This window comes from Lipophrys pholis, assembly GCF_963383615.2.
Source record: "Lipophrys pholis genome assembly, chromosome: 2".
In the NCBI taxonomy this organism is placed as follows: domain Eukaryota; kingdom Metazoa; phylum Chordata; class Actinopteri; order Blenniiformes; family Blenniidae; genus Lipophrys; species Lipophrys pholis.
Window position 1 is genome coordinate 6,012,587 of NC_137636.1, and position 25,184 is coordinate 6,037,770.

The 25,184-nt window shown below is 40.6% G+C and overlaps 2 protein-coding genes across 2 annotated transcripts; one reads left to right on the forward strand and one right to left on the reverse strand.

Moving 5' to 3' along the window:
- The first annotated feature begins 1,380 nt into the window (after positions 1-1,380).
- Positions 1,381-15,537, forward strand: cdhr5a (cadherin-related family member 5a). The gene is made up of 14 exons (XM_080492679.1): positions 1,381-1,560; positions 3,271-3,443; positions 4,564-4,623; positions 4,744-4,833; positions 5,469-5,555; positions 5,693-5,797; positions 5,878-6,063; positions 7,554-7,644; positions 8,817-8,914; positions 9,016-9,222; positions 10,260-10,373; positions 10,460-10,526; positions 12,229-12,389; positions 12,944-15,537. The coding sequence occupies exons 1-14, from the start codon at positions 1,476-1,478 to the stop codon at positions 13,529-13,531; spliced, it is 2,112 nt and encodes a 703-aa protein (XP_080348805.1). The 5' UTR covers positions 1,381-1,475; the 3' UTR covers positions 13,532-15,537.
- On the reverse strand, positions 14,603-22,852 carry ctsd (cathepsin D). The gene is made up of 9 exons (XM_080492690.1): positions 22,709-22,852; positions 20,910-21,066; positions 18,968-19,091; positions 18,753-18,871; positions 18,450-18,649; positions 17,790-17,912; positions 17,189-17,333; positions 16,885-16,983; positions 14,603-16,645 (listed from the first exon to the last, which is right to left on the reverse strand). Exons 1-9 carry the CDS (start codon positions 22,768-22,770, stop codon positions 16,484-16,486), a joined length of 1,191 nt encoding a protein of 396 aa, XP_080348816.1. The 5' UTR covers positions 22,771-22,852; the 3' UTR covers positions 14,603-16,483.
- Positions 22,853-25,184: the final 2,332 nt, after the last annotated feature.

The following is a 25,184-nucleotide window of genomic DNA, read 5'->3' on the forward strand; positions in this document are numbered from 1 at the left end:
AACTCTCTGTCATTATTGTCACACGACAGGAAGAGGAGACAGGGCCAAACACTCCTGACCCCACATTTCTATAATCAGAATTCTGCGAAATATTTCCCGTATTATTTAATTAGTGTTAATTCCATTGCTCAAAAAAGCTGATAGAAACGCATACAAATTGTTGTTTAAGAATATGTCAAATTTATATTAAATAAATGTAATTATATATGGTATTTTGAAAAAATTTGTTTTGGCAAAAATGTGCTTGTCTTCATAGGTTTATTAGACTATAATATAATAATCAATATATTCATTTGTCTCTTAATTAGTTTTTTTTTTCATGGGTTGTATGGGTTTTCGATAGTTTGATGACATACTGTAATCCAGCTTATTAATTATAATAAATCTTATTTGAAGGCGACTTTCTGGGCACTGAAGGACACCGTGCATCGCTAGTCAAGGATGTTTATTTGCAGTTTTCTTCTGGACACACATATTGATCGTGATTAATTAACCTTAGCGCTGAATGTTAGTATCAGTGAGCATTTGCAGACGAACGTGACCCTCCGTTGTTTGATACAAAACCTTTTTGACAGATTGCGACACCTCCTAAACAAACGAGGTCAGAAGTTTATTTTCCTACACTGAAACACTACAGCAAGGCTTCAGAATTTGCATAAAGTATCATTGCCTTGATTCATATCTGTACAACAGAAACATTTCCCAAACATAGTGGCAGTACACACACATCCCCAATACGACTCCATCAGCTGTTATCAAGGACGTGTATGATTATCAGAGATTTCTGGTTCGAGGTTCGGGACCTTTTGTCAAGTTACATTTTATTCCCAGAGACTGTTTAAATCCACAAAGGTTCTGTTGGTCATCGCTGCATACTTGTTAAGGTTAATAACTCCCATGCGTCGTCTCACAGTTGCTCTTTGGTGAAGATTAGTCACTAAAACTACTTGGTTAGATTCATTAGGTCTTTCTAGTTTTCCTAATATTGAATTGCGTGCCACGTTTCTGTTTTAAGTCACTCATGAAGTCTGTGTGCTTCTGCGAGTACTCTGCATGACGGCACTACGGCTTTATGGGAAATCTCAACATATGCATCCCATCGTCCACAAAGCGGCTTCACGCAGGTCCGTCTAACCTGAACAGTGGTAAAATATGTGGGAAATGTTTGAGACTGGCAGCTATTTTTCTGCTGGCTCCTTCCCAGAATGCACCAGGGGCCGCCACCAATACGGAGGGGACCCATCCAGTCAAAACAGATGCAAGTATTTTTAGTGGGAGGCTGCTGTGAGTCCTCTGCTGGCAGGCGCTTAATGCAATATGTGCACGCAAGATGAAGTCACAAACATCGCGACTGTAGTCTACTCCCACTCCGCGGGCAGCACAGACGGGGCATTATGTGGCCGAGTACCAGCTGGTACCACGGAGCTACTCATCCTCCTCGAGACTTCATTTGTTGCTGCCTCTGAAATCGGGACATGGAACTGAAATCGAAGAGCAAACCTGCGCACGTTCTCTTCGCATGCATCTTTGCCTTTTCTGCTCTTGGCTCGGCCGAAAGACGTGAGTGCGATCTGTGGTTTCTGTGGAGGTCAGGAGGTCAGGAGGTCAGGGAGCTGGGGATGATCACGAGTGCACAGAGTGGATAAGTGTGTGTGTCCATGTTGGTCCTTTAAAATACTGTGTTTATATAATAACAGTTTATAAAGGTTTATGGATTTCTAGGCCCTTAAGAAGTTAGAAAAAAAACTAAACAATTATTGTGTTTCTCCAGTCGTTGAAAACGAAACCTTGTTTATCACTTTCCAAACAAGAATCAAAAAGTTTCATATTGATGTTGAGATTTTCTTCAGGAAAAAAAAGAAAAGATAAAAAGTTCAGATTAGTTCCAGGATTGAATCCTGGTTTAACAATTTCTTGTTAACACAGGAACATCATTTGTGATGTATTTGCACTCTTGTCTGTGAATATTATTGACTTCACCAGGATATTTGTATTGCATTTAGGAGCAGGGATTTTTGCCGCATTTTGTATTGAGGCCTAAATCTGGTTTAAAATCCCCCGTTGGTTCAGTCTTTTCTGTTTTGATTCTATTTTGTCCCGACAAAGAAAGACAACTGCCAAACACTGGCTGCTACTTGAGTTTATTTGCTGTAACAAGAGCACTTGAAAGTATTCCGTAAACAAAGTTATTGCTCCACCAACTGGGCAAAGAGGATTGCTGCAGCCAAGTTTAGTTCATATTCACTCGGTTTACATAAGGACTGCACAACACAATCACAAATTCACCATCATCACAGGATCAACATGCGCAACATACCTGTGCATATCACACAGAAAAGAATGAGGAAACACATTTGATTTACCAAAATTATGCAATTAACCAGGTGAAGCGTTTTAGTTAATTGACATAGTGAAGAGGCCTTTTTGTTGATTAAAAAATTAAAATCAAAAAATCCCCAAATTGTTTTTGAAACACTGCTGGTGGTTAAAAAATGAATAAAAATGCAAATGTGGTTATTTATAGATTTTTACCCTTTCATTTTACTGGTCTGGCCCACTCTAAATCAAAACAGGCTGAATTGAAATGAGTTTGACACCCTGGCTATATAGAGCATCTTCCTCTCACTCATTGAGCTTCATCTGAACTTGACTGAGTCAGTAGATCGACCCACACAGTCCCGACAGCTCAGCTTTTATGTGTCGAAGCTAAAACTACATGCAAAAATCAACAAGATACGATTGATTGAAGGGAACTTGAATCCATGCAGGAGTTACTCCCTCAATTAGCGAGTTACTTTTTACTTGCAGCAACGAGTAACTCCATGTTTTGTAAGGAGTAACTTGTACTATTTCATTTTGAAAATATGAACAGATGGTAAATACACATCATTGTTTGTAATAAGCCAAGCTGGTAAACTGTGTCACATTTTCAATATTTTTAATTGTATTAATAGACCTGACCCTTTGCTGTTACTCTGAGAGGTAATGTTGGTAAATGAACTACAGATAAGTTAAAGCTGTATTTCTGTGTTAATGTTTCTATTATGGTAGAAGAATGGAAAATAATTCACTGGTAATATAATCAATCAATAATAATAGATCTTTTGTTTTTGGTGAACATTTTCCAAAGTGGCCTCACACAGGGGAAATCAGGCAGTTTTTTTAAAAATTTTATTTCAATGTTACATTATCAAAATGATTTCATTAAAGTGTGTGACTTCGCTGGGGATTCCTGCCTGATGTTCACATGTGACGTTTCCCCGGTTGCAGTGTGCACGGTGCCTCCGGGCCCGGTGACAGTCTCAGAAAATAACACAGCTGAGATCCAGGTGGTGAAAATCCTCTCCAGCAGCGATGTGGTTCTCACGGTGACAGTGAACCCCGAAGATCTGTTCTACCTGAGAGGAGACGTGCTGATGGTGAAGAAAGGCCTGGATTATGAGGTAATCCCATTTAGGAACAAATTGATTCTGATTTTGAAAAAAAAAAAAAAAAGGGAGATTATGCCCATTTTTTTTCTGCTGCACCTCGAAACACCCGATGATGGAATTATTTTGGTTATTTGGAATGTGATACCGCCAATAATAAAACTAGCATAAAATATTTGAGCCAGTATCTTGATAACATTTTGCCAATTTAAAAAACAACAACAAATCAAAACAGAATTGTGATATTATTTCATTTAGGTTGAATACTATGCAACACTCTCTCAATTATAGTAGCAAAATAAAAATGGTAATAAAAGAATTTACTACAATATCGAGACATTTTTGGTTTTCTTGCATTTAAAATGGCTCCGATCAATATACTATTGGCAGGTATTACATTAACGGTTTGTACACACCTTCTCCAAACCGTAGTAAAAATATGAGTATTTAAAATGTGACCTGATATCTAGAGAACACAAAAATCTAAGGATTTTCAAGGATTTTAGAGTTTTAAGATGCACGATTTTGTAATTTGTTCTGCACAATATGATTTTTGCCGCATCGAGTAGATTTATCTACTTTGACTGATAAATATGTGTTTTGTTTGCCAGCTCATTTCTTCACTTCTGTAATAAATAAGACAAATCCAATCCTGTATTAGACTTGTTGTCATTAAGCATATTAAGTATGATTAAGTATTAAGTATGACATAGACATGCAAAACAAGCTGATGAGCCAAAGAAACAACAAAAAGTACTCTGTGCTCTCTTACCTAAATGAACTAAAACCTCTCAAACTTGTCAATTTGTACAATAAACTGCAAAGGCAGGCATCACTTACACAAAAGTTGTGTAAAAACTGTCAGAAGGAATCCACACCAGAGGTTAAACTGCCTAGGATTCTTTGGAAATTGGCATTTTTAAACTACTATTATGCATTTGTGAAACCTTGATTTACACATAAATAACATCCTAAATGTTTTCGTAAATCCATCTGTGTGCGTTTATTCTTTTTGATTGAACAGCGCGGAAAGATTCAACATGCCTTCTGGTGGCTATTGTTTTAACTCGTCAGCAGAGCAGATGGATTGGGTATTGCAAAGGTTTACCAGATATACCTGCTGTGTGTTTTACAGTCTTTATCCAGCGCCGCCCTGGTGGTGTGGGTGCAGTGCAGCCGAGCCGGCTCCACGTCCGTGAGTAAAAACAGTCTCATCCTCATCACTTGCATGCATGAGAGAGAGAAGCTTTGGAGTTATCGAGAGGTGAAGTGAAGACGTGATGTAGGAAGTGAGATGGCTTTTTGTCTCCTTGAGGTGAACGAGTCAGTGGAAGTCCTGGTTGAAAACGTGAACGACAACCCTCCAAACTTCGCTCAAAACCACTACGTGCTCGACGTGAATGAGGTGAGGAGTGTTGCTCTTGTGACAAAGTGATGAAAACATCTGCTTGATTTCATTAACCTCTTTTAAAATGAAGAAATAGTGGAGTTACTCTCCCAGTCATTCAGAAGAAAATCCTTCGATGAAACATACTCTCCATACACACTGATACACTCAAGTTCAACTGAAAACTAAAATATCTGCTCTACAATCTAGATTTTCACTCTCTTTGGCTGAAACTGATTTATTCTGCAATGACAAGGAGAAGAAGCAGCAACAAAACTAATCAAAGGAAAGTTGATGATCCACCTCGTCGCAGGATAATGCTGCACCAGGGGATATTTCAAGGGAACTCATTTAGTTCCCAGTAAACAGGAGTTCAGTGTGATAGTAACAATTCAGCATTTGGCTCTAACTCTAAAGCTTAAAGATGTCACACTGAGCTGGACATAGAGACAGCAGCGTCACAAGTATTTGCATGTACAACAAAAGTAACAAGTAATGAGCTGGTGAGAACTTCAGTACTTCAACGTCATCATGAATACTGGCTCACATACTGGTGAAAATACTAGCGTGTTCCCGTTAAAGGTTGAGAATTTATAAGGAACGTGTCATTCTCACCACTGTCATTTGTTAATCTCTGTTTGGATGTGGTTCAGCTCACGCCAGTCAACTCCAGCGTGGGATTGATCGAAGCCACAGACGTCGACTCGGAGCCGCTGTACTATCGCTTAGAGTCCGCCACGGTACGGCTGTGGCTCTCAAATCACAACACAAATCAACTGCATTGACTCTGAACCATGATCAATGTAGTCCCATATTTATGGAATCATTTGAATCGATGGTGATCATAAATAATAAATTAAACATTTCTGTCTCCCAGGACAAATATTTCCGCCTGGAGAACATAAACACTCCAAAAATACTGGTCAAAAGCATCTTGGACTACGATGTCGTGCAGAAGATCTCGCTGGTGCTACACGTACAGGTATGATGGATTAAAATGTCCTCGGAGTGTACGTACATCAGCGCCCTTTTTCCACCTGAGAAACATGTCGCCTCTTCCAGGACACATTCAACGGTTCAGCCTCCAACGAGCCCTTCTTCACCGCGGTGGCCACCATCACCGTGCAGGTGAAGGATGTGGATAACCGCCCGCCGTGGTTTCAGCCGTGTCTCAGGGCGAGCTTGGGCATCGCCAAACTGTGCGTGAGCACCGGTTACAAAGGCAAAGTCAACCTCACCGAGAAGGAGGTGAGCGATACGCTCCCCATGTGGCATCAGTCCAGCTATCAGGCGTCTATTAGCTCTTATGCCCCATATCAATGGTTCAAAGGTCTATCGTCACCTCATAGTGAGCTCAAGAAGCACCTGCTGGCAGTATAGGCATTCTGGGGTCACTTTTACAAACACAAGTGTGATTGTCACCTTCTTTCAGTCTGTTTTTTGTCTCGTCCAGCTCAAACCATAAACTCATTAAAGGGGTCATATTATGTAAAATTTACTTTCTAATGGTTTTCCAACAGTAATATGCATCCCCATACTTTGAAATGACACCCCAGAAGTAAAGACAGTCTGTCCTCTCTCTCCCTGGCTTGTTTTAATTTTAAAAAGTGTGTTGCTCCAATGAACCAATAAGAAATCAAACCCTATATAGTGTCATTGGGGGTTCAGCCAATCCCAGTCAAGGAAGGCCTTCTCTTTGACTCCTCCCACAATTACGCACCTCTGCTCTGGCACATGGCACCACGAGAGGAAGTACTTCCTCCTCTTCCCAAGATGGGCATGTGTGGGCGGAGCCAGTCCAGCTCACACAGACACAGCAGATTCTGAATGCAGCTCCTATGATTCAGTATTATAATGGGGGAAAATCAAGGAAAAGTTGGATTTGGGGCAATAAACGTTGAATACAATGTTCTTGGACCAACGAGACCATGTGAAAGTGTTGAAAAGCAGGATAATAGGACCCCTTTAATGTTTTAGACCAGCTTTATTCATATGAAAGGAGATAATCAAGCACAAAAGGAAACACGGCTTTTGAAATTTCATAGTCGAAATGAAAATTGTAGTTTACTCAACTTAAATCACACACAAGTACCAGAGATAAAGTGCTATCCAATTTAAATACATGATTAAAAACGTAATTTTGACATAATACATTTCAACCAAACTAATCCCAGATGTCTCAGACAGGACAGGGGAGACAAACAAGGAGCTTTTTTCAAAACACTTTAATTTGTCTCAAGTCTCCTGATATTGCTGCTGTCATATTTACGACAGCCTAGAGGTCACCATGTGCATTGCTACAGAAATAGATCTTAGTATTGCTATAATGTATTTAAAACAATGCAGCTTTAATTTAGGCAATTTCAGCTTCAGACAGCTTTAACTTTAGATGGTTTTTTTTGACATTTCACTGTATTTTGCACCGGAAGGGTTCATTAAATTTGGCTTCATGTTGAGATTGTCGTAGTTTTCTGTTGTAATTTCTTTGTTTTTCACACATACTCTGCCCACAACAATGAAACAAAATTTAAATGATATTATGGCATTGTTTTACTCGTCCGGCCCAGTCAAGATAAAGATTCACCTGTATGTGACCCTGGAAAAAAACTGTGTTTGACACGCATTTGTTACTTAATGCAATAAGATCGGCAGAGCTCCCGGGAGTCTTAACAGTGAAAACGGTGCATGGAGGACACATGTGGAGAGTTAAATGAAAACAGATTGGTTTGGACTTGCAGGAAGGTCCGTTGGTGCTGGAGCCTGGTCCAGTGTTCGCCAAGGATGGAGACAAGAACAGGAGCGAGCAGATCAGCTACAGAATACTGCGAGGTACAAGTGATCCATCTATAATCATTATCACTGTTAAACACAAGTGAAAACAAAACCTTTAAAACTCAAAGACATAAAATATAAATTCCATATTATTTATACATATTGCATATACATATAGATTTTTATTTTTATTTTACATCTCCAAATATAAATAACTTAAAATACACAATTTCTTCAGTGCTTCTAGCCTTCATGAAGAAAGAGCTTATTGCAGGCTTGTTATGTTAGATGAATACATTGCTTGATGCTCTTACAGCTGAGAGAATGACGAATTCAACAGAAACCTGCTGTGAAAAAAAAAGAAAAATAACAGCATCTGTGTGTTAAAACTGGAGAGAGTTGCTAATTTATGATCCCAGTAACAGCTGCAGCTTGTGGTGATTTCAAGCTGTAACTGAGGATTTTTTTTATCATCTCTCAGAACTTGATACAAGCAGTTTGCTGAGATCAAGTCACTGACATCATTAAACCGATAAATCAATAACTGAGCATTAAAATAGCTTCATTTTGATTTGATGTTTCCTTCTAGTGCTGATTATTGTTTATTTGTTGATATTGGACAAAAAATAAATTTTCAAAAATAAATGTAACCATGATAAAATGTAATGTGAAAGTCAAACAATTCATGCAAATGTATTTTTTTTGTTATTAATTAATAGAAAAAGTAATAAACTCAATTACATGACTGCTAAGAAAACTGCTGATGCGAGTTAGATTGTAGTAAGTCTATCTAACGTTACTTCTTTATTCGATTGGATTTCACATACTCTGTCACCAAAATACCAAAGCACTAAAATTGACTTAAGTAGAATAATACAGAGAGGAAACAATACTCTTTGTCTTTTTAAATCACTTCTTCTTATATATAGCTCATATTAACGTTTGGGTTATGTATGGCCCCATATAATATCAAAATGTACTTAAATTCAAATTCAAATGAATTCAGATGGTCCCTATGAACAAAATAAGAGGTGATTATTATTATCATTATTATTGTTGTTGTAGTAGTAGTAGTAGTAGTCTTAGTAGACTAGAATAATAATACAAAGCAGCCAGATTCAGCCAGTTTTAATTGTATTTAATTGCTGTACTTTTACATTTGTAATTAAGCTGTGTTACTTTATTTCAGCTAGTTTTTCATTGTTGCTCTTGTTTTCTCTTACTTTTAGGAAACGAGGGAAACATATTTCAGATTGATGAAGAAAATGGAAACATCACCATGACTAAAGCTGCTGACATCGTGGGGCCCATAACCCTCACTGTTCTGGTTAAGTTTTGTCATTACGTATTTTTGCCAAGTGGGGATTTTAAATGTGAAGATACTTTTTAGCAACACTGACTTGACCCGGACTTCCTCCTGACCTTCAGGCATCACAGGTGATGAACAGAGACCAGTTTGCGGTGACCCAGGTGACCATCGAGGTGATGAAGAAGAGCAGGAATCCTCCTCGCTTCGAGAAGGAACGATATGAGGGATTCATCTACAGCAACTCCGTCCCTGAGAGCATGATCCTCCGAGACCGGAGCACCAACAGGCCCTTCAGGGTCCGAGCCCGGGACGAAGACTTTGCCAGTGTGAGTGTTTCTAATAAGAAATATGTAGAATTGACATCATGTCACTGTTGTCCATTAGGGGGCAGCAGTGATTTGCTGTGAGCAACCTGCCCTTCGTCTGACTTTCACAGTTTTAGCGCTTTGTATTTTGGATGATAGTTACTGTGGTCTAGGTCAGACAGTAAACCTCTGTACCCAATCTGGAGGTTTGACATTATCAGTTCTTAAAGATGTGAAAACAAGTGTCTCATGCATAGATAGCGCAGATAACGTTATGTTGTTATGTATCAGTGCACATTTTTTGGTTGGTAAACTGCAGATACCTGCTTATCAAAGAGACTACAGAGCTGGATAGTTGCCAAAAGTTTCTAATACTTTTATGTTTACTCATCTTCCAGCAGTTTTTTTCACTCAATACACCACCGTGTGGTGAACACTGGTAATGCAAGATTAAACGGCCTGCACTAAATTGGTTCACTTGCTGACTTTAGGTATGAAAGCAGGTGATTACAAAATCCTCTTTAGGTGACCATGTGACTGTGTTTTGTGGTTTCTTTTTTAATTTTGTCCTGGAAATAAAATTATTGTTTTCCTAAATTCATACCAGCTCATGGTGATGGATTGGTGAAGATATGACAAGCCAGCTAAAGGTTCTGGATGTAAACAAGCCATTTAAGGATTTAAAATGTAGTATCTCAGATGTTTTGGTTGGCAGTGAGCATGATGCATTATGGTGCCGAGGTTCAATGAAACCAGCGGGGCAGGAGATCTGTCCAGGAATATGACGATGACCCTGGAGACTTGATTGTAACCAGGAAATATTGGAGAAGTTCCGGCTGCTCTGCATATCCTGGTGCTGGAATTTAAAAATGTTTGCAACAGTTGTTTAATTTAATGTGGTTTTATTATCTTTACTTTCAAAATTCTTCTCTTCATAAAAACCAGATTTGGTCTACAAATATTCTCCAGATCTCAGATACCGCTCGACATTCCACCCACAGGCAGATAAACTAACGCCATGAATACCAGATATAAAAACCGCGGTTTGTCTGTATCAGGGTGTGAATCCAGATGTGAAGTACGAGGTTCAGTACAGCAGCTACGTCAACGTGACCACTGATGGCTTCGTGATCCTGAAGCGCGTGGTGAAGACGGAGTCCTTCGCTCTGCAGGTGACAAACCATAAACCCTTCCTCTGCTCAAACTTAGTATCGCCTCCTGCTGTGTCACAAACTGTACAAACCTTTACCGCCTGCAGCTTCGAGCCGTGGACGCCACGACGGGGGAGTCAGGAACTGCAGCGCTCTCAGTTCAAGTCATACCTGGTGAGATCTTCTCTGTTAAAGTTATTTACCTCTGACTTAGATTTGTGTCATAATGCTTTTAAAAGTTTTGTATAACCACTTCTTGGAGACCATAGAACTAGAAAGCTCTAATCTTATGTGGTCTTTTAGTAAATACTCGTCAATGAAATCTTGCAGTTTCATGTACAGTTCTATTTTTTTATTTGTTTTCAACAGAAAGTTGTTGTAACAATGCTTCTTGGCAACAAATGTTACACTGCAAAGTCTGTTAAGTTCCCTTTTAAATTTAATCACATTTAAGGAACCTGTATTTATTCATGTGTTGGGTTTCTGTCTGTCAAAAGCACCTAGAAATGTCTGTGTTGTATGTGGTGCTATATAAATCAAGTTGAATTGAATTGAATTGTATTTGTGGTATGAGCAGAAAGGATCAGTTAGGGCAGGTTTACACGATGTTCCCGGTGTAGGTACCGTTTGCCCGAAACATAGTGCTCCGTGGGATTTGGGGGAATTCTGAGGAAGGCGTGGCGCGTTATTCACGTTCTGTCAAGACTTTCTACGGATGAAATGTGGACGCCGGGGCCATTTTAAAAGCACGTTTATGCCTCAAAGAGCCACCAAAAGTGAAGGCAATCATTAGAACCCGAGACTTCCGCAGGGTGCAGTCGTACCTCTGGATTTCTTTTTTTGGTGTCAGACCTTGTAGAAGGTGTTCTGTCGCTAATTGCTCAGACTCGAACTAAACTCCCCTCCGGGCTCGGAGTCGGCTTCCTCCCAGGCCGTGCGCGCCGTGGCAAGCCGCGATTGAACCGTGAGAACCGTGACGAGGCGCGGCGCGACGTCATAAAACGCGAAGCAACCATGAAACCACCGCGATGGGACGCCCACTACGTCACTTCCTGTAAGCCTCCCGTCCCACTACGGACCGCCTCCAAGTTCTATTACGGCCAGCTACGTGCTGCCACGTTCATCCCGTTTTGCTCCGGGCTACTAAGTTTCTCATCCGCGCCGTGGCAAATTTTTTTAGTGTTTAAATATCTGGCACGGAGCCCACGGCAAACGCGACCTGTTACGTTTGCCTTACGACAGCCGTTTCCTGCCGGGTCTCACATCCATCCCGTTTTATTCACGGTGGCCGGAAACGGCTGCCGTGAACATAGTTTAAACGCACCATTAACAATCAGTAGTCTAATTCTTTCCTTCAGACTTCAACATGCCACTCCAACGTAAACCAAGCAGGAGTCAACAACAAAGAAAAAACATATTTTCAGCTCTGCAGCTCGTCCCACTGATGCATGTTCCTTACAAATGTGGCACCTATGTAAACAAACTTTCCAATGGTGCAAGGCATTGTTCAAACAAAGAAATAATTTACAAAAAAAGAATGTTAAATTTCTTGCATAGTTAAAATGAGATTTTACGTAATTTCCCAGGACTTTGTTTAACCTTTTAAAAGATATTATGTGCAGTGCAGCGTTGGTTTAAATTGAATATGGCAATGTATGGTTGGAATTGGCGAAGTGGTAGTAGGAGAGGGGCCCTACGACAGAGCCCTGTGGTGTGCCTCTGTTCACGATGAGTGTGTGTGATGTTATCCTGACCCTCTGTGGTCCGTTACTCCGAAAGTCCAGGATCCAAGTGAACCGTCCCAGTCCTGATGCTCCGTCTGAGACTTCAGGGAATATAAATATCTAAAGACCAACTCCACTCTAACTCTCTGCAGCCGTCGCCATCCCGTCTGACTCCAACATCGGCTACCGGCCGGGTGACATGGCGCTTCTGGGCCTGATCATGGCCGCCCTGCTGGTCCTTTGCCTCATCGTCATCGGCTTCCTCATTTCCCGCTTGTATAAAGGAAATGCAAGCGTGGACAAAATCTGTGGGGTCAGTTCATTGCAATGTCCTCTAAATTTCATGCATCTAAAACATAGCGATAGTGCTCAATGAATATTTGTGGTCCTCTTTTTATGCGCTACACGTGATGATTTTTCCACCCGGCATACAACATCTGAGTCAATCAATCTTTGAGCCAATTTTGCATATTTGTATACTATTTATATATTTTTCTTATTTCTTTAGAATTCAATCTTACAACTGATCTCTGATCTAAAAAGTTTAAGAAGTGAGATATTCCAAGATTATTGGATATTCCAAATGTTGATGTGACTGACAGTCTTTTGTGTTGCTGTCATGAAAACTGATTCCATTCAGGATTAAGAAGGCTCTTCTCCAGTAGTAAGCAGGAGCTTAACAGATTACACCAAGAGCTTCAGCTCATGCGAACACAAGCAGTTTGCTTGTGAGCAGAACAGAGAGACGGCGGCTCCACAACTCTTGTCCTGCATCAACAGGACTATTAAACCTCCCGAAAGTATTCCAAAAGATTTGTTGATTGCTTCCTGCTGTGTTAATGTGAGGCCTGTGTCCTTCCCCTCTAGTGTCTGGGCCCCTGCCTGGGGTCCGGCCAGCCTCGGACCGGCCACCGGGACTCCCTGCAGTACACCAACGACGGCTTTCAGAATGAGAGCGACGCGAGCCGCGGCGGCAGACGCTGGAACAACTCCGTCCCCAGGCGCAGCACCTTCCCTCAGCCGCGGGGCCGGATCCTCCCCCTGGACAAACGGAGCCGCCACTGCTCCTCCTGCGGTGTCTACACTAACCACGTCCCCAAGGGGAGCCCGTCTGTGAGGCCATCCAGCAGGGGCCAGGGGGACGGAGACGAGTACGACGCCAGGGCCATCCTCGCCAAGCAGCGGCGTAAAGAAGGCCAGAAGACAGTGTGGTTCAAGGAGATCGAGGACTCCTCGGACATCGAGGTGGAGATCATCCCCGACACTGTGGGCCGGGTGGAGGAGGAGACGGAGGAGGAGCTGGAGGTGGAGATGGAGGGGGTGGTGAGAGACCCTGCTGCCCCGCTGAGGGAGGGCGAGGGCGAACAGGAGAGCCAGAGCTCAGAGCTCAGCAAGGATCAGGACGCTGGAAATACCAACTCTAAAGAGGAGAAGGGGAACCAGGAGGAGCACTGAGGGTGGAGGTCACACTGAAGACTGAGCTGAAGAGTTCTCTCCTCGTTTTTGTGGGGGGTGGACGCTGGAGCCTGTAGAGGAGGCCTCAGATGTCCTGGAGGTCTGCTCCAGCTCAAGAACTGATTCAAGGATCCACAAAGTATTTATATATCTTCTACTGTGAGCGACAGTGTTAATAACTGCATACAAACTGTAGACTGGTCATTAAAGATGGTCATGTATATAGTCAGAGGTAAGATTCTCTTTTAACATGTTTACAGAGGTGACCTATTCTCACAGTAATTTCTGTTTATACTAAAGCGAGTGCTGAGATCACGGCAACTTTGTAAGTTCAAGCAGGCAGGAATCCCAACGGTCCCGTTTCAGGCACACAGTAACTGTTAATCCAGTGATTCACTGCTTTCACCTCCAACTGTGTTTTTGTTTTGTTTGTTGTTTTTTTAAACTAAAAGGGCAGATGAAGGTTAAAACATGTGAATCACACGTGGTGTCTTTTCCTTTCTTGTACAAACTAAAATCTAATGCAACGATTTGACTAATGTAACTTTTGGGGCGTTTAATTGATTTACTTACCCAGATTTTTAATCTCAGAACGTGCCCTGACTTCTTTCCATGGGTAAAGAAAATGGAAGGATTTCACTTCTTCCCCCAACTGGGAGCAATTTGGGGCTCAGTGTCTTCCTCAAGGATACGTCACCATACGGAAGGAGGATAAGGCAGACCTGCAAATGTTTCCAACTGAAACACAAGAGACTTTGTGCCCTTTTCTTTTTCTTTTAATCAGCAAGAGTTCTACATGCTGCCACCAGCTGTAGCAGAAAGGAAAGCAGCAAATGCAGCAGTTGCCTAAAAAAAAAAGGAGAGAAGAATAAGACGACGAACAAAAGGACACTAAGTGGGGTGAAGTGTACAAATATCTTGTGTAATCTGGAACGTTTTACATGTTTTTATTCTCTCTCGTTGTTTTTACATGTGATATTTGTGAAGTGCTTCTTCAAAAGAGGTCTGTCCTGCTTTTATTTGGATTTTTTTGTGGAAGGAAAAGGTGAAATAGTCGAGTACAGATGAGTTCAATTCAATTCAATTCAACTTTATTTATATAGCGCCAAATACAACACAGTCATTCCAGAGTACTTTTACAGAGAAAACCCAACAATTCCACACGACTGTATCATGCAGGGCTTTAAATGAAACACTGAGGAGCTTCAGGTTTTCAACATGTCGACTCTAGTAGTAACTAAAGAAGCAAAAATGGCAAAAATTGAGTTAAAGTGACTTTATTATGACATTTGACTTTGTCTAGCTTTTCAAATTGTCATGTCTCCTGGCAACCAGCAGGTAACTTTAACCGCTCAGTGACGTTTTTAAGGAGTGTTCTGCAAATTACTGCAAAAGCAATGTGTGGTTTGCCTTTAAATGTCTCTCTCCTTTGGGCCTGTTCTATTCATGACGTAGTCGTGTCATTGTAGTGTCGCTGTGACGCATTGGCCAAGCTGTCATCACCGTGTGACGAAATGAACTTCAGCCCAAGTGTAATTAGTCACTTAGAGAAGATGTTTAGTTTTTTTTTTAATTCGGATGTTAAATCTGCTCAGGCATCAGAGCTACAGAAGCTAATTAATGGTAATGCGAATGACAGTGGTGAACGAGGTGCATCTCGTATGGGGAACAGGAGTTTGGTGAAATGGTAACAGTTAAGACAACATATTTGACCCAATAAACATTTTGGATCGCTGCTGTTAAAACAAAAACAAACTACTTGTGTGTTTGATGCCTGTGTTGATCTTTCACAAAGTAACATCACTGTGGTGGTAAAGCTGTTATTTGTGTTGGATATTTAGTTCTTAACAATAGAAATTTATATTTATTATACCAAAGGTTACAAAACTTTTTGCAGACTTTAAGATGAATAACTCATTTTATGGTGATATAGTTAACGTATAGTTTGATGTATTGTGTATGTAATTGATGAGTGTCTGAAGGAATAATAAATTCTGGGGGTTCGTATTGATGGTTAATTATTTTTTTCTGATCAAAAATTCACACACGTGATAACAATTCACTCAACTTAGGTTTTAAGTCACCAGTTCAAATTTAATGATTGTTTTCATGAGTTTAGAGGTTGATGTCTGACACAGTTTTTAATCAACACTAATTCAACAGATTTTATTTTGTGAACAAATTTGGCCAGACTTCTGAAGATTTAGACAAAGTTTAACAGTCAATCTTTGTGCAAAACTCTTTGACCATCAGGCCAAACTTATTTTGAATAATAAAAAATAAAGATCCATAAGAAATTCTTTTTAAACATTAATGAAAATGTATCTCAATGGATCTTTTATTGAAGCTACAAATTAAGAAATCTGTGCAATTTGTCAAAATTATGGAAAGTTTCCAAAACAGACTCTTGTATTGGAAACATGAAAAGGTACCGAGACAGAAAAGTAAAAAAGTCTTGAGACTAACTCTTAGTGAAATGAGGCCATAACAGACTAAACTATATAATATCCCTTTGAACGTTTATATTTAAAGTTATTTCCCTTATTTTACATTTGGGAACACCAAAAATACAAACAATTTTTTAAAAAGTGTTTATTGAAGCCAATCACATTAAGATACAATTGTCAGTAGTAGAGGACCACTCTCGACTTAAAAATCTAAAATTAAGACAAATCCCTGATTTAAAAAAAAAAAAAAAAAAAAAAAAAAAAAAAAAAAAGCAGATTGTGGTTGTTTGAAACGGGCAATATTGATACTCTTAGCCGATCCCTGATCATTTACACTCGTCACACAGCTCATCAGATGCGTCTGCTACACTCACACTATCAGAAGTTCTCCAGATCAGTGCATTCTGACTCTACACAAACTCTATTGCTAAATACAGTTTTGATCGCAAAGCAACAGAAAAAATGTGCAGCCCAGATTCTTGTCAATGTTGTGCAGAGACTGTGACTATTGGGACTTGGCGAAGCCCACTCGGTTGTTCTGGCGGTCAAACACGGTGTAGTACTGGCCAATGAAGACGTCTCCCAGGATCCACAGGGGCCCGGCGGGGGCCGGGATGTCCAGGCCCATGAAGCCACTCAGACAGATGTTTTTTCCAGCCTGTGTCACCTGGATGATCGACGGGAGACACAAGAGTCAGAGATGCCGGCAAACGCGTCACAGTTTGAGTGAAACGAAAGAAGGAAAACAAACTATGTAATCTAAGCTTCCTCTTGCTCCTCCTGGCTTTGCAGAAAAAAAACAAAGCCACACTTGTTTTGATTTCAATGACAGAGGCTGTTGTTTCGTCGCTGAGGGAAGGGACTCGCCGTCGCCCTCTGCTGGAAAACAAAGAGTATGCGCCTTACCTTCAGGATGTACTGCTCTCCAGTGAGACTGTAGCTCTGTCCACCGATGTTGAAGGTGATGACGGGAAGCGTGGGGACTTTATCACAGTTCACCATGTACTGAAACACAACCAGAGACAAGAATTGAACTGGTAGAAAATACAAGTCACATTCTTACTGAAACAATACGAGCAGGAGAAGCTGCTTCAGGTAATCTAAAATGAAGAAAACCAACCAACTGTTGCTCAGATAAGACGGAGGATTACAAGCTGCTTTAGATGCAGGTACTAAGGTTGTGACTGGTTGTGTGCTGGCGTCATCTCACCTCTCCCTGGATGAGTGGAAGCGCTCCGATGGCCTTCTGGAGGCTCTTGACCTCTGCAGAGGGGCCGGTGATCAGAGACGTGCCGGTGTCCACGATGGCCGCACAGCCGCCTTTACACAGAGAGAGCTGGCTGCCCACGCCCATCCTATCGCACAGTCAGTGGAGACTCTTTAAACTGCTGCTTTTGTAAACTTAAGTCTAAATTTAAAGCAAATGCCACATCAGAATCAGAGCACTAAACTACATATCCCATGTTGTAAACCAATGAGCCACAACACGGCTACTGCCAGTTGAAGTGAACAACACTAATTATTTCTTCATCGTGGAATCTGACAGGGGGTGGGACACATTTGGCAGCAGGAGCTAGTGCAGCGCAAACCATTGAAAAAGTTACCGTGGTTTTGATAAAAAAAAGGTGTCAAGAGTACACAGTGCGTCAGTTTGTTTCATCTGATAAGCAAAAGAGGATCTACGATAAAAAGGTGTCCATGTAGTGGATGATCTGTATACTTCTGTGTTCTACGTCTACTCTTGATTGTATTCTTCAATGCATGGACGATGTTAGTTAAAAAAAACTCTTCATCAAGTTTGAGGCACTCACTCGTCCATTTGGATCTGCCAGTAGGCCTGACGGGTGACGTTGACGTAGTTGAAGTCACCGGTGTAATACTTGGGATCGGTTCCTCCGAGCAGCAACTCACCACCGGGCTCAGTGTCCGGGTTCCTGACGGGACACAAAAACATCAGGATTTATTTGGGCTCATGTAAGGAACAACAAATATTTATATTCGAGTGGCGTCCACGTGAAAACAGCACTGGCAAACTGGACAGACGCGATATGTAATGTTATGAAACGCGATTCTCGCAATCGTCACTGTAAAAAAAAAAAAAATAAATAAATCACAAAAAAAATCACAAAAAAAATACCTAAATGACCTCAACATTTCTTGCTGTGTTTAAAAATCTTGAATTTTACAGAAATCCTAACCTGTTGAGCAGTAATGATTATGAAAGTATGCATGCATGCCAAGCAGTGTCGGCAACACTAAAAAGGCCAACATAGACCCACAACACAGGAAGTTATCTCTGATGGTTTTAGGCTGTGTGAGAATGGAGGCATCTGGACATCATCTGCTGCTGCATGACCAGAATCAGAGGACTGAAGAGGTGAAAGTATGTAAATCATTAATCTGCTCAGTTTGAGCTCAGCAGCATTAGGTTAGGGTTGTTTACTTTCTTTTACGACAGACGTCCATCTCACCTGTTTAAGTAGAAGGAGAAGACGTTGCTCTCCACCTTCTTCTGGCTCATGATGTTATCAAACACCGGGGTCACTCCGTCCACGGAGATGCGTGGGTAAGCCATGCCCAGGATGCCATCAAACTTGGCTGCGATGAAGGCCACACCGGGCTGCTTGATGGCTTCACCGAAAACCTGCTTTTCCACTGAAAGGTCTCCGATCTGGAACAGCCAAGATAAATAAAAAAAATAAATTATGAATTAAAACACAAACGCAAGACGTTCATGAGCTTTGGTTTCAATGTTCGTTTGATTGAAATCTCACGGTGCACGTGTCCTGACTGAGGTATCCCGACAAGCTGCCACTTCCATACTGAATGGCAAAAGCAGTGCCGTTCTTCACGTATGTGCTGGATTTTGCAGCGTTGTATTTGTGGTGAAGCACTGCGGAGAACGCAAAGACACGAGGATCGTCGGTCACATTTAGCTCAAACATGACAAATGTGAGGCAATTTTCTTTTTACAGCCGATTGCACTCACGGCACGCGATGTCCAAGAGGGAGCAGTGAACAGAGGGCACCCACAGGTTGGAGGAACCCGTATCAAAGACCACAGTAAAGGTCTGAGGAGGAGTGCCAAGGCCAATTTCCCCGTAATACTGAGCCTGGGAATGGAGAGAGAGAGAGAAAATAAAAATATAAAATACACCAATGGATTAATTTTCAGACCTTCTACACTCAGGAACAGAGAATTTGATCATTTGATGTAAAACCAACAATCTCCAGTAATTTAAGAATAATATCTCATTGTGAAAAATAAAAACAAAACTTAAAACTCCAGACAGGCTGTCCTCTTCTCACTCCCGAGGAGATTTTACAACTGCCAAGTGTCAGCAAACGGTATTATTAGCCTGTAGGTCAAATTGTTCAGAGTCACACTGATAAATCAGGAGGCTCATTTCAAACTGTCACAGCAAAAATAAAACAATTACTCAACAAATTCAGGATGTGCTGAAAATCTGTTTCATGGTGACTGTGAACCTTGAAGGTTGTTGTGAAACAGCGTCAAGAGTTTTTCGCAAGTCACTGGAACCACTCGTTTCTCCTTTTTCTGAGTGAAATGTACAAATTTCGGATTTATTCCGCCACCACTCATTTCTCAGATATTCATCTCTGAGACTTGTGGCCCTGCAGGTTCAAAATAGAAACTTGCATTTTAAGAGCAGTTATACCGTCACGCCATTTAAAGCTTTGCAGGAACAGAATAAACCGCTTTCGGTTATCAATCATATCTCAGGTCAAACTTTATCTAATAAAAACGTTTATTGATATAATAAAGATTACAAAATCAGAGTACTCCTTTAATCTTCCCTGTATTTTTCTCACCGTCTGGTTTCTACTTCATCATACAAGGCAGACTATCTGAAAACGCTGTGTATTTTTACAGTGCGACATACAATATTCTCCAAATATCCTCACACATAACCACAGGTACATTTGTCTATTCCATTCAAACAAACCAAAAACTTTACTTAAAAAATAATTACCTGTAATGACGGCCTTTTATAGATTAATGATGCCGATCATACAACAAATCAACGTGAATTTTGTTCTCCACATAATTTGAAGCATTTTATTTAAAAAATTTAAACATGAAAGACCTGTCAGACAAACAACCGATTAAAATTGGTCAAGAATAAACATCTACACACAGACGCGAAGTTAAAGTCAGTATATTCAGGAAATGTAATTCCTTAGCGAACAGAAAGGTGAGCTTCTATAGGAAATTTAAATTTAGTCATTGTAAAATCAAAACAGAAATCTGTTTAAACAGGTACACGCTCTTTAGCCTAACAGCTTCATACCTGCAAGTTCTGTTTCTGATGGAATATAATATATAAAAAGGTAGAAATCATATCCATCACTTGACTTTATTCGCCGATAGTTGCATATTTAACATATCTTGTGTGTCTGATGATATATGGACCGCGACCTATAAAGAAATCCTCAGCCAATTTGTCAACCTTGTTCTTTTTCACTGTCACACATGAGGACCAGCATGTAAGCATGACACTCTGGTTGACATGTGATCCCGTTCCTTGTGATCAGAATATCAGGTAAAACCTTGCGCAAACAAACAAACTTTCTGTCGGCTGACGAGGTTCAAGAGGCTTAAGAGACGAGTGAGTCAGCCGTCATCCGGTAAAGGTTTCTCTGCCATCGCTCTCGCATTTTAATCACTCCAAAGCAGCCTGTCTGGAAACAGTGCATGTTTACTGGGGATTTACTGGTCCTGACAAGCAAAGCTTCTATTCCATTGAGCTGGGAGGATTTACAGCAAAAGGCCAGAGGAGGCAGCCGTACCACAACAGTTCCTTTGTTGTGGCTCTCCCCCGGCTTGCCTTTTAGCTTTTCGAGCAGCACTTTAGTGAAAGTGAAGACCGGAGAGCTTCGGGTCACCGGTTTAAGAGAGCGATGCTTACGTCTAGGTAGTTCTTCAAGGTTTCTGGAGTGGGCCCATTACTGGAGGGGAAGCCAAAGTTGTACTTGAGGGAGTGTTGGTCAGCCAGAAGCTCCTCTGCTCGGCGTCCCGAGTCGGTCAACTCACGTCTGATGGAACGGAATTTCTTCAAGGGAATTCTGGACGAGAAGACAGAGAAAAGGAGTTAAAATCTAATGAAACTGAGGCTTTAATGATTCACCAATCTTCATTGTAAAATAAACTATAGTAATAATGCCAAACTTATCTTGCAGCACAACTCAGCTTGTTTCAAGGGCAAAAAAGAAACGCTTTATTATTTTTAGAATTGTAACAAAACCAGCCCATCAAAAAAAAACCTTGCACATCATTCAATTCCGTGACACATCTACCATTAACCAGCAAATAATGGAAAAGCTCTGAGGTCAGTTGACCAGTGAAACTGAAAACACCAGCAACATGAAAGAACATCGACCTACTTGTGACTCCCTTATCTAGAGACAATTTTATTAGAGTGCAAGTCAATACGTAATGCAGAAACGGCACACGCGATCTTAAAAAAGTCAGTATTTCAAGAGACTTCTGATTGTACTTTAACAATTTGTTGGTTACGCCTGGAAATATACCCGAAGACTTTCAACACGCATAAGTTGGTGCCGATCATAATCAACTGCTGGCTGGAGAACAAAGTATATCTTGCATGATCTGAAAAGCAGGAAATGGTTATTGGTGTTAGAAAACCCTCAGATTTTTTTCATAGTACAAAAAGAATCATCTGAATTGCATTTTGCAATGAGACAACAGTATTAGCACTTACGATCATAATGAGACTTGATCAGGTGACAACAATGCAAATGCACCAAATGATTGTGCATCCACTACGGTGTGGCGACGAGCAGAGTTCAAACCTGTGTGTGTTGTTCTCCTGTCTGGCTTTTCTCTAACAATCTAAAGACATAGTTGTCATGTCAGTTGTTGACTCAATTGGCTGCAGGTGTGAATGTAGGTGAAACCTGCCTTTCACCCACTGTGAGGGGTAGGTCAACCCTAACAATCCTGACATGTATGAATCAGTTATAGAACAGGATCCTAAACAATTAGATAAAATTCATTGATTTCTACAGATAGTTTTCAGAAAAGAGTAATGTTAAATGTTGAAATCCAAACCCTCCCTTTAGCTATACTAGTACTACAATGCTGCAGACAAACACTGAATTTAGTCAGCAGCAGCTCTTTTGAATGCTATTTGAAATAAATCTCATGTCCTATGAATACACGCCTTGTTATCCTGCAAATCTTTAGGGTTATAATCCATATTATGCACCTTTGTACATGCTGACCCAACTTCTTATTGAACTGAACTGCCATAATCAAGGTTTAACAATGTCAACCTTTCTGTTATCGTTCTCCCACGAGAGCCGAGATGAATAAATAAATAAATACAGGTCACAAGACTGAAACAAAGCCGACGTGACAAACAAACCACAGCTCGTTGATGTTTACGGTGACAATTTATAAATAAAACAGAACAAGTTGTACTAAACTTGAACACGAGCGCGAGGTGTTTGGTAACAGTGTTGTCGCCGGATCAACTTAAAACTTAAGCATTTCTATTAAGAATGTGTGTATTTTCTTGCTTTTCGAGTTGTGAGCCAAACATAAGACTTGAGTCGATCTTTGTTTCAGTGTTTGGTCGCCTTTAAGGCTCCCAGTGCCATGCTAGTACCGTTAGCACCGAGGGTGACTCTTCCTGACCAATAACCTGGTCATTTTTAATTTAAATGTTTACAATTGGCTTCTTACCGGATGAGGGCGTCGCTGCTGAGCGCCAGCGCCGCGAACAAGCACAGGAACAAACTCCTCATCGTGGAAAAGCCAGAGGAGTTGAGCTTCAAAAACGCAATGACGGAGCACTTCGTCCTGTTTGTCCACAAACTGGGACTTTTATCAGCTGACACGGGCTCCGTCAGCGTCACGTGCTCCAACTGACACCCTCGTGCATGACGTCACTACCGGTCCGCTCAGAGGCGGGAAACTTAAACCGACTGTTTTATTGCGACATTTTTGTTTTACCCCTGTGATTTTTTTTTTTTTGAAAGTTTGGATTATAAAAACATCTGCAACGGAGTTCTTTGATGTAAACAACATTAATCTTTTGGTTGTTAAAAACACAATTTGAACAAACCAAGGCCACGTTTACGTGTAGCCGAGTATCCCCCCCACCTTATGTTTTCAAAAATTGTGCACACCAGATCATTAAACATTAAAAAAAGATCCATTTACACTAACCCGCATAAAAACCTTGTTACAAGCTACTATGTCATGTTAAATTCTGTCTCATGCAAATGTAAAGCGAGAGTTTTTAAATATCTCCACTTTGTCGGGAGTTTTCAGATATAATTGTTTTTGGTGACTTGAAGCATTATTTACTTGTAAATGAAAGGCCCAAGTGTATTTAAATAGCAGTTGTTGCTACATGTAAACAGGCCTCAAAACTTTCATAGCAAAATAAAGTACGTGTGAAGGAAATATGAATGTTTGAAACACCACATAAGATTTTTGTTTATTTTATTAAATATACATTATGTAAGATATTTAAAACAGGATTAGCTTGTACTTTCATTTGATTATCCTAGAGGACCTGAAAAGAAAAGTTCTGTTTTAAGTGTCAATAAAAATCTAAATAATGTTGGGGAAACAAAGAAAAGAAGGTGCAACCAGGGCTTGCAATTGTAATATGTTTGTGCTGATTTGAGCTGCAAATGTAAATATTACAAGTATTTGAATGAGTTCATCTTCAAATTGGGAGATTTAAATATTTCCTGGTAAAACAGTGAGGTGAGATGAGGCAGTTACCAGCCAAGCCTCCCCTCAGATTGAGCAATCACGTACAAACAGGGTTATTCCTTTGAGTTCAGTGCCAATGTCTTTGCTTTTTCACAATTCTTTAACAATGTTTGTTGAAAATTCTAACATAATTACATTTTTTCAGATTTCCTTCCTTACGGGTCCGTTCGTTTGCAACATTGCACTTTAAAAAACTGAGTAAATACATGTGTGGTTTCAATGTAAGCAAATGGACAAAAAATGTGTCAAAAGGCCACAAAGGGATGGAAAAAAAAAAAAGAAGCTAAAAAGACACATTCTCGCCAAGTATGACCTCATATGTATTAAACATAATATGTGTAAAAATCTAAGCAAAAACACAAAAATACCTATGAGTGTGCCACAAGTGATAATTTACTATTTCATGCCTTAAGGTTTTAATTACAAGTGTTTTAAAAACAGTATTCAACATAAGGACGCAGAAATAACATTAGCAATAACAAATAATTTTGTCACATTTTGCGATCCAACAGGAGTTTCATTTACAGTCTCGCCAAAGCAACTCTTGGAGATCTTTTTTTTGGCATTGATGCACATGTGTTTCTGCTGAGAATTCAAAGCTGTAGGAACACTGGCTGCCCTGTAATGTCGAGGACCGAACAGAGAGTGGCTGCCTCGCCTCACAAAGCAGAGAGAAACTCGGGGTCTGTCTTCCTGCAGTGTAAAATCAAATCTCTGTGCCATAAAATCTCTTGAGCTATTTAAAGGTACCTCTTGCAGACAGTCTCATTCATCCTGTCGAACATATTTACAGCCTATACTGATGATGAACATCCCGTAGATAATTGGATCTTTAACAGCATGCTCTCATTTAATCATTCTGGCTGTAAGTCTGCGGAATGATGAGTGATGAAGTATGAATTTCTTTCTCTTGTCCTTTTTGAGGGAAACACAATAAAGGGAAAAAACAAATATGACTCAAAAGACAAGACACAAAAGTACATGGTGAGCAATTTTCACCTCTCAATGAATAATGTTCCTTCTTCCCCTCATCAAATGTACCAGAAGCTGCAGACAAACCCCCTGCAATAATACTGCATCAGTTATTATAAAGACCAATCATTTCATCCCTCCATCCCTCCATCCATCCCTCCATCCATCCATCCATCCATCCATCCATAGTACCATTGCACTACTGCTGACGGTATCATGTTAGTAACTGATCACTGTAATCAGTATCCCAGTAGCTTGTATGAAATTGTAGGTTCATTGACTGTCTCTCATAAGATTTGTTGTAAATGATGGTTAGGGTTAGTGAAAGAGGGTGCCCACCTGATGACCCCAATGATGCTGACAACCCCCCCCCCCCCCCCCCACACACACACACACACTCAATTAGACCAGCTACCAGAACAGCGTCAAAACCATCCCAACTCATTGACACCACTGATAT

Bases quoted from the DNA above. Each gene is read 5' to 3' on its own strand.
- cdhr5a (XM_080492679.1), top strand. From the start codon at position 1,476: ATGGAACTGAAATCGAAGAGCAAACCTGCGCACGTTCTCTTCGCATGC. The intron at 10,374-10,459 runs GTGACAAACCAT...TACCGCCTGCAG, and splicing joins CGGAGTCCTTCGCTCTGCAG to CTTCGAGCCGTGGACGCCAC. The intron at 12,390-12,943 runs GTCAGTTCATTG...CTTCCCCTCTAG, and splicing joins GCGTGGACAAAATCTGTGGG to TGTCTGGGCCCCTGCCTGGG.
- ctsd (XM_080492690.1), bottom strand. From the start codon at position 22,770: ATGAGGAGTTTGTTCCTGTGCTTGTTCGCGGCGCTGGCGCTCAGCAGC. The intron at 17,913-18,449 runs GTGAGATGGACG...GTGTCCCGTCAG, and splicing joins TTCTCCTTCTACTTAAACAG to GAACCCGGACACTGAGCCCG. The intron at 16,984-17,188 runs GTGAGATGACGC...GTTGTGTTTCAG, and splicing joins TTCCACTCATCCAGGGAGAG to TACATGGTGAACTGTGATAA.